This window comes from Abramis brama (genome assembly GCF_963993115.1).
Source record: "Abramis brama genome assembly, chromosome: 18".
NCBI classification, from domain to species: Eukaryota; Metazoa; Chordata; class Actinopteri; order Cypriniformes; family Leuciscidae; genus Abramis; species Abramis brama.
In genome coordinates, this window is record NC_139980.1 from 23197186 (window position 1) to 23211211 (window position 14026).

A 14026-nucleotide genomic window follows, 5' to 3' on the forward strand; every position below is an offset into this window, starting at 1 on the left:
GGAAAAGTTTTTTGCTCTGTACAGATGACAACATGATCAAAATGATTACCCATCACACGGATCCACGAAAGAGACTAAAAACGCTGTATTATTGCATGTCACTTTGTGAAGAAAGACTACGCCCTGCACACATACGCATTCAAAAGCACATACCTATAGACTAAACATGTAATACGCATGTGCATTCCGTCACCATTTTCACAGATTCACATTTTTTTAAGTTTACACAGAGATGGAAACGATGTCGTTTTCAAAACTTGTTTTCAAAAACTTGACACTGAAACCTATTTCAAAGTTTGCATTCTCAGGCCACCAATGAATGGCCAGAACGCATAAAAAGGTTTCTGTTTTCAGTTAAAAACAGTGTTGTGTAAACGGCCCCTAAATTAATAATTCATGGTTTTTACAATGGAAATGAATCAACGCGGAACTTATCTAAACTGGTAAATGACTTTCTTTTAGCGCTGCTGTACAGCCAAAACAATCTTTGTTGCGTTCATTTCCTGTTATCACTGCTTTGAGACAATCTGTTTTGTAAAAAGCACCTTATAAAGGTGACTTGACGTGACTTAACTCAATGTCTGCGCTTCTGCCCACATAGCAACATTGTGACGTCCTAGATGCGGCCCACATCTGACACACGTGGAAAGATGATCTGGCCCACATGCAGCGTGGAATGACGGCCCTTGGGTGGCTCACTCCTGTTTGCCAGATCTGGGCCACAAGCAGGCCATAGCAATGCCACATGTTAGCCAAGAGCAAAGAAATAAACCAGAACTGGACCTTATCTGAGCCACACAATCTGTGTATATTACATATGGACTGGAGTCATCTCAGCCTTAATAAGCCTGTTAACAAGCAGAATCACTGAAGGAAAGAAGAGAACAGAAAAAGAGACGAGCAGAAACACAAGAAATGTAAGCTTAGCGTTAAGTTCTGCCAGGAAGACTCAATCAGCACGTCATGAATTAACTCACTTCTAACCAATCATGTGTTAACACTCTCAGTATAAAAGAATGGTACTTACATTCGTCTGAGTTCGCAGATACTGACGGCGCCAATTACCTCCATCCTCCCCAACCACCTCCAAGATGGTCCTTTCTCTCCATCCTCCCCACCACCACCAGGATGGTCCCTTCCTTTACCTCCAGGGGGTCGGCTGCGCCCCTGCCTTCATCTTCAGGCGGGATTTGCAGATTCCGTTACCCTCGCATTGCTTGCTAAGGACGGGGCCTACGCCAAAGACTTATAAAATGTATGCTTGCTGAGCTATTAATAAATGTACTCTTGTTATATCATTTTATCTCCCGAGTCTTTCTGGTAGAAATGAAAGCTTTAGCATAAGTTCTGCCGGGAAGACTCAATTGTTATGTCACTTGACCTTCTCATCTATCCAATCACATTCTTATACTCGTGGTATAAAAGATTGGTACTTACACACGTTTGAGTTCGCAGATGCTATTCGCAGATGCTATTTGTTTATTCCATTCACTTCCATCCTCCCCACCACCTCCAAGACGAATCCTTCCCACCATCCTCCCCACCACCACCACCAGGATGGTCCCTTCCCATACCTCACAGGGGGTCGGCTGCGCCCCTGCCTTTGTCTTCAGGCAGGATATGCAGAGTCCGGACCCTCAGATTGCGAGCTACGGATGGGGCCTACACCAAAGAACTTTATTGCTTGCTGGGCTGTTAATAAATGTATAATTGTCACAGTATTTATTCTCCCGAGTCTTTCTGGTAGAACTTCAACTGACTTCAGCTAAGATGAAATCAACTGAAGAGAAAAGAAGACATTCTTTGAAAAAGAATTGTTTTAACGTGTGTGTGTGTGTGTGTGTGTGTATGCATGTATCCACACATGCACAGGTCTAAGACTAGTGTGATCAACAGTGCAAATTATTTTCATATTTTAATGAATATTGTGAAAATTATTCAGAAATAATGCTTTTTTTACTCAAAAAATGAGATGCTTACTCTGAAATAAATGAGGCCTACTGTTAATCAGATGCAAACAGAAATATAAAACCAGTCCTAATTGAAAGAAAACAAGTTGACAAAAAGATTGAATCCAATATTGGGTGATAATATAGTATAATGAGTGATTTATAAGCTACTTTTTGTTGGCCATTTTTGACCGAGAACACCACAAGTGTAACAAGGTGACAAAACCCTCCCTAAAAAAGTCCAGAAATTGTCAAAAAACATTTAAGAAGTAGTTATACACAGCAAAATCCCCAGTGTTAAATCAACACTCTTAGTGTTTATATGAGTCCACACTCAGAGTGTTATAAGTAACACTGAAGCAGTGTTAAAGTTAATGAGATAATTAAGTGATTAATTGAGTGATGATTGAGCATTATTGAAGACACCTGATGTTAACAAGCAGAATCACTGAAGGAGAAAATTAATGTGAATGGTCACCATTATGGTGATTGGTGTTTAGTTTAGTTGGGCTCTTGACCCTTACTTTTTTAACTTTAGATTTTGTTTGGTTGCTGTAATTCAGTTATAACAGCCAGATGAACAAAGAGAAAAGGTGATCTGATGGCGTTGGTTGTGTTTTACCATAATCATTAGTTGGCCTGAATCACTGAACTCATTGAGAGCATACTTTCTGAGTTAAGTTTACTTTATGGATTATAGCAGCACTGTCCTTGTAGAGCATGCCATTTTTAGCATTTTCAATTAAATCCAAATGATCAAATCAATTAAAAAAAAAAAGAAAAAAAAAAATTCTTAAAAAGTATTTCAGGTAGGCACACACAGACATCAAGAATTAGCGTATGAATCTCAACAATGGTGACAAACAGATCAACTCTGAACATAAGCTCATTATTTATTCATGCAGCAATGCATGATGGGAGCCATGAATGAGTTTTGATTGGTGGAACCCAGAATGCACTGCAACATGCTTTATAATTGTCACCATTGTTGAGATTCACAGGCTGATTCTTGATGTCTCTGTTTAAAAAAACAAAAAACAAACAAAAAAAAAACAGTTTTTGGATGTGAACAACTTTTAAGAAATGATTTGGATTACATTGTAAAAGTTAAAAATATTATGCTTTTCAAGGATAGTGCTGCTATAATTAATAAAGTAAATCTAACTCAGAAATGGGGCTCTATATGAGTTCAGTGATTCAGGTAAAATGATTGTGAAATAATGATTATTTTAAAACACAACCAACACCATCATATCACCTTTTGTCTTTGTTCATCTGGCTGTTATAACTCAGGTACAGCAGCCAAACAAAATCTAAAGTTAATGACTTAAGGGTCAACAGCCCAACTAAAGCAAACACTGATCACCATAATGGTAACAAACAAATTACGTTTTCTCCTTCAGTGTTTCTGCTTGTTAATATCAGGTGCCTTCAATAATGCTCAATCATCACTCAATTAATCACTTAATTATCTCATTAACTTTAACACTGCTTCAGTGTTACTTATAACACTCCAAGTGTGGACTCATATAAACACTGAGTGTTAATTTAACACTGGGGATTTTGCTGTGTACCCTTTGTGAACAAAGTCACTAAGTTTCAGTCCAATGTGATAACATTAACTAGATAAGATATGGGACTTTTCCTCTTACCCTTTTTTGACATTATTTGAATCCCTCACCATGACAACACTGTTCGAGATATCCAATATCCGTTCACAATTTAGCATATTCAATGTCTTTGCATCATGTTGAAAAAGTTTGGTGTGAATCATATAAACTCTAGTCACTGTAAATTAGAAAGTTCCCCAACTCTAATGTGTGTGTCGAGTTTCATGCAATTTGAAGCATGCTAAGAGTCTCAGAAACATCCAAGAATATTAGTTTGACAGTTTATATTAGAAGTTTGACATGTTGTCATGGCAAACATATTTAAGATATCAAGAATCCTTTCACAGGCCTACATCTGCTGTGTTTTGACATTATACTGATGAACTTTGAAGCAAATTCAGAGGGTGATCTCAAAGCGTTTTGAAAAGTGACACACTTCCTGCTGCCTTTTGGTGGCGCTATGACTTTGACTCACAATTGTCACATCCATGTGATTGGCCTCCTACAATGAACACACAGCTGAAGTTTCATCCAAATCAGTCAATGTAAGCAGAAGTTATAGCACACTTCCTGTTTCCCTTTTCTCGCCATAAATTCATTACAAACGCCACGGCCATACCATTCAAGATATCAAAAATCCGCTCTCAATTTAGCATCCTCAATGTCTTGACTTCATGTTGACCAAATTTGGTGGTAATTGGATAAGTGAGATCTTGAGATGTGTACCAAGTTCCTTTTCGAGCCTTCCATTTTTCACGGATCTCCACACCGAGGTGTCGAGATCGTGGATTAAGCCGTTGTTAACCCCATTAACCCCAAATGTCCATATTTATTCCTCGATTTTGGGCTCAAAAGAGAACTGCTATGGAGTGATGCCGCGGGTGGAAGACACACTAGCATCTTATCTTTCACCCGATGCTGTGTCATCCCTAAAGACTCCGGCGCTGCCCTCCAAACCCTGCCGCACTACATCGGCTTTGGTGGGTAAGGCATATATGGCAGTGAGTCGGGCTGGTGCATGCCTGCATATGATGGGGATTATGCAGGCATACCAGGCCGACCTCCTTAAAGAGATGGACGACAGTGGGGAGGTTGTGCTCAACGATGTTAAAAAGCTCTGTCGAGCGGCAGACTTGTCTCTCTGTGCTACCAAGGAGACGTCCCGTGCCATCGGCCGCTCCATGGCAGCATTGGTAGCCATGGAGAGAAACCTGTGGCTGAATCTGTCGGGCATTGGGGAGAAGGACAGATCCCCCCCCCCCACACACACACACACAAAAGGCCTGGGGTTCAAGGCAACATTCTCAGCCGAAGTCCTCCAAACCAAAGGCAGATCTGAGGACTGTCATTCAGGCAAGGAAGGCTTCGGCTAAGAGGTCCTGATGTGCAGGCCTCTGAGGGCGGTCCCAAGAGATGCTAACTATACCTGTCATCGTGAGTCAGATCAGGTACGAGGACTGGTTTGTCACAATAGATCTAAAAGACGCGTACTTCCACATATCCATCCTTACCCATCACAGGATATTCGTGAGGTTCACCTTCATGGGAAAGGTGTACCAATATCGGATTCTTCCGTTCCACCTAGCATTGTCCCCTCGCACCTTCACGAAATGCATGGATGCTGCTTTAGCTCCACTAAGACTTCAGGGTATTCATATCCTCAATTACATTGACGACTGGCTCATTCTAGAACAGTCAGAAGAGATGGCGGTTCGGCATCGAGATGTCGTTCTGCACGATCTGAGGTGCCTGGGGCTGTGACTCAGAGAACAACATTTCTGGAGGTAGTATGGGACTCAGTTACGATATGGGTACAGTTTTGTCCTGCTCGTATAAACACCATCTTGACTACAATCTTTTTTTTTTTTGTTTAGAGGATTTGTGTGCTCGTAGAACTTAAACTTTCGTTAAACAAACTCGTTCAACATTTTGAGCAATACTGAGCAGGTTCTCATTACCGGTAACTTAAACACCCCTGATTGGTCATTATTTTCAACAGAAATGCTGTGATTGACTACAATACTCAACGCTGCAAAATCATGGTGTAAATAGACACATTTGCAGCTCCTTTGAACTCACATGACACAAATATAACAACCGGATCGCAATTTACTTGCTTTTCTCTTTTATTAAACAATTACAAATTATATGTTACACGTAGTAATATAACCTTGTTAATCCTGCAATAAAAAATATATTACTTATCATTGACCTGACCAGGCAGCCAAGGTAGCCTGCCATACCCAATTGATGCCCCTGATTTCTGTCCCTCCATTGGCAGTAAAAAAACACTTTGACGCTTCAAAAAGTTCATAAAGAGATAGTAAAACTAATCTATCGAATTGAGTGGTTAGTCCAAATTTCTGAAGAGACACGATTGTTTTATGTGACGAAGAGATATAATTTAGGTTTCTTTTTCGTTGCATGGACTGTCAATGGACGGACAGAAATTTCTCAGATTTCATTTAAAATTTCTTCATTTGTGTTTTGAAGATGAGTGAAATGTGACAACATGAGGGTGAGTAATTGATGACAATTTTTACATTTTTGGGTGAATTAAAAGTGATAGAACTATAAACATTAAAATCTCAGATAGAGACTACAAACTATAATCACAGATTTTACACTTTTCATAAGTGACTACCCCAGTAGTTCTCAATTCCATTCTTGGCACCCCACTGCTGTGCACATTTTATTTATTTCTCTCTTATCTAACACACCTAATTCAGATCATCAGCTCATTAGGAGAGTGTCAGATAAGAGAGACATTCAAAATGTGCAGAGCGACAAGTCTCCAGGAATTGAGAGGAATCCATGAACTAAGAATCACTGGACGAACAACCAAAAAGAAACAACCAAAAACAAACAAAAAAACCCCAAAGAGTAGAAAACTGACCCAGTTTTGTACCTAATATGTTGTCATGCATCTCATCTAAATGTGTGTGTGTTGTAGGAGATGGCATTTCCAGTGGGTTAGAGAGGTCAAGAGACATCCACAGGGAGGGGGAGGGCCACAGCCAAGGTCAAAGGGTACTGTGAGCTGACCATTACTTTCTCTCTGCCAATCAGGCAACATTTATTCGCCTTTAGGGTAACAACAGTAGAAGTTACAGTAGAATACATAAAGAGTCCCACTCCCTCAATTTGGATTCTTTAAACTAATTTTTTTCCTCAGCTGCATGTGATTTCCATTCAAGATCTTGTGAGGGAAAAGTGTGAGTGAGGAAGAGGGGGGCCGGGGGTGTTCGAGGGAGGAAGTCCAGCTTGGCAGGGCAGGGCGTAAGCGAGAGAAGAAGAGAACAGCAGCACAAACTACATAGGCTTGAGAAAAGACAAAAAATAGCCTGGGAAGAAGTAGATGTGAGAAAGACTCTACAGCAGGGAACACAACCACACACACTGCTGGGCTTTTAGAATAGTTGCAGGGGGAATCATGGCCTCTCTGCTGTTGGGATCTATCTGCGTTCTCTACATCTTGTCAGCACTCACGCATACAGCTTCATCGCAGCAGTTTAACACAGTCTACAGGGTAAGACCTCTCTTTTGAATTAACATCATGTGCTAAATGTTTCAAAATAAACATAGAACTAAAATGATTCACTTCAGTTTCTTTATTACATGTTGTTTGCAGATGTTGCACATATACTTTTATCCAGAGCAATTTCCTTAATAGTGTTGCATTCTTTTTAACTCTGTATGTACTCAAAATTATCAGATACTAAAGACAGCAATCAAAAGAGATTTCAATATGCTCTAATATTTCTAATCAAATTCAGCATTCAAATTATTTGAGCGAGGCTATGCTAGTTCTTATTGTATGACATTGAGTACCTCATTTATGTGTTTTTATCTCTCCAGAAGAATTAAAGGGAAAATATCAGAGATAAAGTTGCTGATTTGAAACAATGTGTAGAATGAAAAGCACTAGGCTATATAAATAAATTTGACTTAAATGAAACATCAGAACTTTAGAGCAATAGCATTTTCTTATGGGCTGTTCTTACTGGAGATTTTGAGAATCGTCAATAGTTGTTTATCTGAAGGAAATATTTGACTTGGCTGTTTGGGTGTGGACTTGCTGTGTTAAATCTAATGCTACATTAAACATCAGGTAACTTCAGTGTTAAATATGCTATGAAAACAAACAGTTAAAATGGTCTAAATGGAGAGAGGGGTTTATGCGTCTTATGCTCTGTAAGTTTGCTCCAACCCCCACCTACCCAACCAGCAGCTGTTGAGAGTCTAGAAGGTCTAATAGTCACTCCCCACCGGAAATGCAACAGAGAGCGAATTGAGGCCATCTGTTGGGGTTGGGAAATACTGCTCTAGTGGGTACCCAAGAGTGTGGGAAACTTCCTTACTGGTACATTCTCTGTGGATCAGAACAAATTCAAGTTGTGTTCCAAAGCTACATTTTAGAGCTAGAGCCATTATAGACATGTTTCCGATACAAACGCTGTTTCTCAAAGTAGGCAGCTAAGGGTATGTTTACACAACAACAATCTGCTTAAAACAGAGAAGTTTTTCCTTTGAGTTTTCCACATACACAATTGTCAAAACGATCCCCTTTCACACGGATCCGCGAAAATGACTAAAAACACAGTTTTCTGCTGCCGGGCCATTAGATGACGATGAAACATTACATTTTCAGGCACCCAAAACGCTATTGTCGTGTAAACGAATGGCCAAAACGCATAAAGAGTTATATGTTTTCTGTTGAAAACAGTGTCATGTAAACAGACCCTAAGTAACCTTGATCAGCCAAATTCTAAAATAGCATGTTTGGTAGCAATAGAAGTGTTGCAGCGTTGGGTGGCAGCAGGGGTGAAATCAAAGGCTGTATTTAGTTGCAGCAATAATTTGATTTAAACAAATTTAAATTGTAACAAAAACTATCAAAAACATGAACGTAACAACCAACATAGGAGGAGACGGGAACGGACAAATACTGAACCAAGGTTATAAATACACCGAGGGATGATTAACTTAACTCAGAACAGGTGTGACTTAAATCAGTAACCAAGGAAAGCACACAGACAGACGAGCAGGTGGGTTAAAACCAAAACTAGAACACAAAGCAAACAGAACATAACCATGATGACAACTGTGACATGATTTGTGTGTGAATGTTACTCAGACTCGGGTCATCACTTTTTAAGGAAGTGTAGTGATTGTGACATACATAATTCACCTTTGTTGTTAAGCGTAGTTCTATACACTGTTGATTATAAATGCAGCACTTTGTTCTTAGCGTGTTTCTTCATAACTGTTCAGGGATCACGGTCCCTTTAAAATGTTCTGAATGTGTGTCAGACGTGGGGCGCTTGGCAACGCCATTGTTTACTCTGTGTTTTTCCATTTAAATAAACGACACACACATTCGTGTGATCAACGTGAGAAATTGTCTCTTGCAAATTACTGCAATTTCCACACTGGTGACCCTGACATTAGTCTGCTGGACATATCCAGAGACACGACACAACCATGACCGCGAACGCTGTCACCCTCAAACTCCCTGAATTCTGGGAATCGTCGGCATCGGCATGGTTCGCCCAGACTGAAGCGCAGTTTGCGTTGCGTGAGATTACCGCGGATACAACAAAATACTACTACGTTGTGTCGGCTCTCAGAAATTCAACGGCATCCAGAGTGGTGAGCCTTCGTACAAATCCTCCGGCAACTGAGAAGTATACAGCACTCAAAGCCCACCTGTTGAAAACGTTTGAACTGTTGGATGCTGAGAGAGCCAGCAGGCTTTTCTCACTTCAAGGTCTGGGTGACAGCAAACCATCTGAGCTCATGGACCGTATGCTGGATCTTTTGGATGAGCACAGACCCGATTTTCTTTTCATCCAGCTTTTTCTGCATCAGCTGCCTTCCCAAGTGAGAGCTGCAATTGCCAACACCACAATCACTGACTGTCGGAGACTGGCTGAAGAGGCTGATCAATTTTTCCTGGCGAGTCAGGGACATTGCGCGGCTGCGCTTTTTCCTGTGCACATCGCTTCGCGGGACGACTCCACACTCATCGCTGCAACCACTTCTCGTCGGCAACAGTCTTCTGGCCCCCAACAGCCTTCAGGGTTGTGTTTCTACCATGCAAAGTTTGTAACTACGGCTAACAAATGCCGGTCACCATGCAGTTTCGGCGGTGCAGGAAACGCCAGGGCCGGCGCTCAGTAGTGGCCATGAGTGTCGGCCGTGTAGGCAGGCTGCTTTTCATCCACGACAGCATCTCCGATGCTGTTTTCTGTGTGACACGGGAGCACAGAAGAGCGTCCTGCCTGCATCCAGTTTGGACATGTTGACCGACAGCCACGGCCCCCCTATGGAAGCTGCCAATGGTATCCCTATCCACACATATGGAATGAGGTACGTCGAATTGTGTTTCGGAGGTCAGCAGTTCGGCTGGGACTTTGTTACAGCAAAGGTTGCCGTCCCCCTCCTCGGCGCTGATTTTTTGTGTGCACATGGACTGTTGGTGGACATAAAGAACTGCCGTCTGATTGACGCCGTCACGTTTTGTTCATATACGTGCACGCTCAGCGGGGCCGACTCCATACGATTGTCTAGCATGCTCTCAGCTTCCGATGATTTCCACCGTCCACTTGCCAGTTTCCCAGCCCTCACTCAGCCCACTTTCTCTGCATCTGCCGTGAAGCATGGTGTGGAGCACCATCTTACCACTACAGGTCCTCCCGTCTATGCCCGCACTCGGCGCCTCGACCCGACCAAGCTTGCCGTTGCAAAGGCTGAGTTTGCAAACATGGAATGCCTGGGCATAGTCCGCCGATCCGACAGCCCGTGGGCATCACCCCTCCACATCGTCCTCAAACCTGGCGGCGGCTGGCGTCCGTGTGGCAACTACCGGCGACTTAATGAGGCAACGGCACCTGACCGATACCCAGTCCCGAACATACAGGACTTTTCAGCACACCTGGTTGGCAAGGTGATTTTTTCCAAGGTGGACCTCATCCGGGGATATCATCAGGTGCCGGTACACCCACTGGACATTCCCAAAACGGCAGTGATCACGCCGTTTGGTCTGTTTGAGTTCCTGCGCATGCCATTCGGCCTTAAAAATGCCGCCCAATCTTTTCAGCACCTCATGGACTCTGTTTTGCGGGACCTGCCTTTCCTTTTTGTGTACTGGTAGTGAGCATGTCCAAGTCTCAGCACCTGGCGCACCTATGAACCCTTTTTGAGCGGCTTAACCAACATGGATTAATTGTCAACCCCGCCAAGTGCCAGTTCGGTCTCTCCACCATTGACTTCCTAGGACACAGAGTCACTAAGGATGGGGCAGTCCCTCTCCCATCAAAGTTGGAGGCAGTCACACAGTTCCCACTCCTGCTCACTGTCAAAGCCCTGCAGGAGTTCCTCGGCATGGTGAATTTTTACCACCGCTTCATCCCTCGAGCTGCTCAGCTCATGCGGCCCTTGCATGAGGCCTTGAAAGGTAAACCCAAGCACGCTGTGGACTGGACTGAGAGCAGAGACAAGGCTTTTGCTGCCACTAAGGCAGCCCTAGCGAACGCCACCATGCTGGGGCATCCTTCTCCTACAGCCCCCATCGCCATCACCTCAGACGCCTCGGACTACGCTGTCGGTGCTGTCTACGAGCAGTTGGTAGGTGGGGCCTGGCAGCCGCTGGCTTTCTTTAGCCGTCAGCTGCGCCCCTGTGAGCGGAAGTACAGCACTTTCAACCGGGAGCTGCTGGGTCTCTACCTCGCCATCAGACACTTTCGTTCCCTGCTGGTAGGCCAACACTTCACTGCTTTTGTGGACCACAAGCCGCTGACATTTGCCATGGCCAAGGTGGCTGAGCCGTGGTCCGCCCGTCAACAACGGCATCTGTCCTACATTTCAGAGTTCACCACGGACTTGCAGCATGTTGCCGGTAAGAACAACCGCGTGGCGGACTGCCTATCACGGGCTGTGGCAGGGGCAGTCCATCTTGGTTTGGATTACAACCGCATGGCGGCGACTCAGACCACAGACCCGGACGTGCAACTCCTGAAGACCTCGACTACAGGGCTTCAGATCGAGGACGTGGTTTTTGGCGACGCCGGCACCATGCTCCTGTGTGACATCTCCACAGGTAATCCTCGGCCGGTCGTTCCCACCGGATGGAGACGACAAGTTTTTGATGCCATTCATGGTCTCTCCCACCCAGGTTCGAAAGCGTCACAGAGACTGATTTTAGCAAAGTTTGTTTGGCACGGCCTCAAGAAGGACGTTAGGGACTGGGCTAACACCTGTGTTGAGTGCCAACGGGCCAAAGTACACCGCCACACTAAGGCCCCGTTAGAGTCGTTCCCAGTTCCAGAGAGACGTTTTGACCATGTAAATGGGGACCTGGTCGGTCCTTTGCCCTCCTCTCACGGTTTCACATATCTGTTAACCATGGTTGACAGGACCACCCGCTGGCCTGAGGCTGTGCCACTGACGTCAGTGGTGTCTGTCGAGATGACACAGGCATTTATTGGCACCTGGGTATCCCGTTTCGGCACTCCTTCGGACATATCCTCTGACCGAGGCGCGCAGTTCACGTCTGAGCTGTGGGACGCTGTCGCACAGAGCCTCGGAGTGAAACTCCCACGCACAACCGCATATCACCCGCAGGCTATGTGAACGGTTTCATAGGTCGATGAAGGCTGCCCTGCGTGCCAGCCTTAAAGACAGCAACTGGGTCGACAAGCTCCCATGGGTGATGCTGGGCATCAGGACTGCGCCAAAGGAGGACCTTCAATCCTCATCCGCAGAGCTTGTTTATGGACAGCCGCTGCGGGTGCCAGGGGATTTTGTCCCTGGCACCACGGTTCCCTGGTCTGCAACTCTCCAGCGGTCTACTCTACTGGACAATGCAAGGCTTTTTCATTTAAATAAACGACACACGCATTCGTGTGATCAACGTGAGAAATTGTCTCTTGCAAATTACTGCAATTTCCACAGAAGCAAATAATATGCGTATATGTTTTAGCCAATGAGTATGGAAGCTTGTTTCCGCCACTGAATAAAATAATAAAAAAGTAATTTCGACTTTTTCTCAAGTCAGAATTGTCAAGTCAAGTCACCTTTATTTACAGTGCTTTTTACAATACAGATTGTTTCAATGCAGCTTTACAGTGATAACAGGAAAATAATGCAACAAAGTTTGTTTCAGCTGTACAGCAGATCTAAAAGAAAATAGTGTCAAAGTCCAGCTTAAGTCAGTTCAGTGATGATTAATTCAAAGAGTATAGAAGTACCAAGAGGCGAAACTCAATAGAACGTTCCATTGCAACAAACTCACCCATGCGCAGAGCTGCAGCTCCGCCATCTTGGACTGAACGCAACACAGCTGTCATAGAATTGAACGATACCGGTTCAAATTCAAAAGCGGTTAAATGAACTAAAAAGTAGTTTCTAGTTTTTAATATCTCTAGAGCAGACATCCCATGTCTCCCGGAAGATCCGGGAGTCTCCCGCATATTGATAGCGGCTCCCTGATGCCCACAAATTAGCTAAAATCACCCGGAATCTAGAGCGAGCGAGCAAGAGCGCGCAGCTCCAAACCGTGTAACGTTAGAGCACACGGCAGGAAGGGTGAGGGAGCGAAATATCAACATATCAACCTAAAATGTGGAACACAACTTGTTCAGATTTTTTGCTTTCATTTTCTTGCAGTTCTAGAGTAAAATATATTTTGTAATATATATATTTTATATAAAATATAAATAATTATATTTTAAATTTGTACATTTTAATAAACTCAAACTTATATAACTTTTTTCTGTTTCACTTTCATAATTTATTTCACTTCAACAATAATCTGACAAATTAAAACAAGACCAACCATAGGTCTAAATTCCAAAGCATTCCTGAATTACAACCATTAAGTTTGGATAGTGATTTTCATGTTTATGCGAAAAAAAGTTAAAGGGTTAATTTAGTGATAACAATGAATTAATAAAGCGGTCATTTGCCAGGTTAGGTGTTCATATATCTCTGAAAGTATGCGATTTAAAAAGCCAATTTCGAGTCTTGACAATTTCGACCAAATACATAACATTAGCAAACTGTTACTGCGGTTATGGGATAGCTTACATTAACGTTACAGCACCTGTTATCGTTGACGTTAGCTCACTTTAAAGTTAATAAAAACCTTTTCTACTTTACCTCTCTGGATCTTTGGGGAATCTATGAAATGCTAGTTGATTGGTTGTACACTGGTAGTTGATGGCAGAACACTGTTTTCTTTGTTTCCAATTATTTCCAGACATAATGTTAATGCTGTACAGTAGTTGTGCTAACGGTAAAGCCGTTGGTTCAGTCCAAAATGGCGGCCGCGCTACCGAAGCGCCACCTAGTGGCTGTTGTCAAAACTGCAACGGAGTTTCGCCTCTTGTTACTTCTATACTCTTTGATTAATTTCTGTTGTAAAAAAGTTATTAATTTAGTTCATTTATAGATATAGGCGCTCTG

General features: G+C 43.2%; 2 protein-coding genes across 2 annotated transcripts in view; both read left to right on the forward strand.

Annotated features, from left to right (window-relative positions):
* tube1 (tubulin, epsilon 1) overlaps positions 1-14026 on the forward strand; it is a 212764-nt gene that overhangs the window by 48578 nt on the left and 150160 nt on the right. The window lies entirely within an intron of this gene.
* The window catches only part of lama4 (laminin, alpha 4), a 95824-nt gene continuing 88631 nt past the window's right edge, over positions 6834-14026 (forward strand). Inside the window, exon 1 of the mRNA XM_084091114.1 lies at positions 6834-7088. Within this exon, the coding sequence (XP_083947240.1) occupies positions 6993-7088 (96 nt within the window). The 5' untranslated portion in view covers positions 6834-6992. The remainder of the gene's footprint in view (positions 7089-14026) is intronic.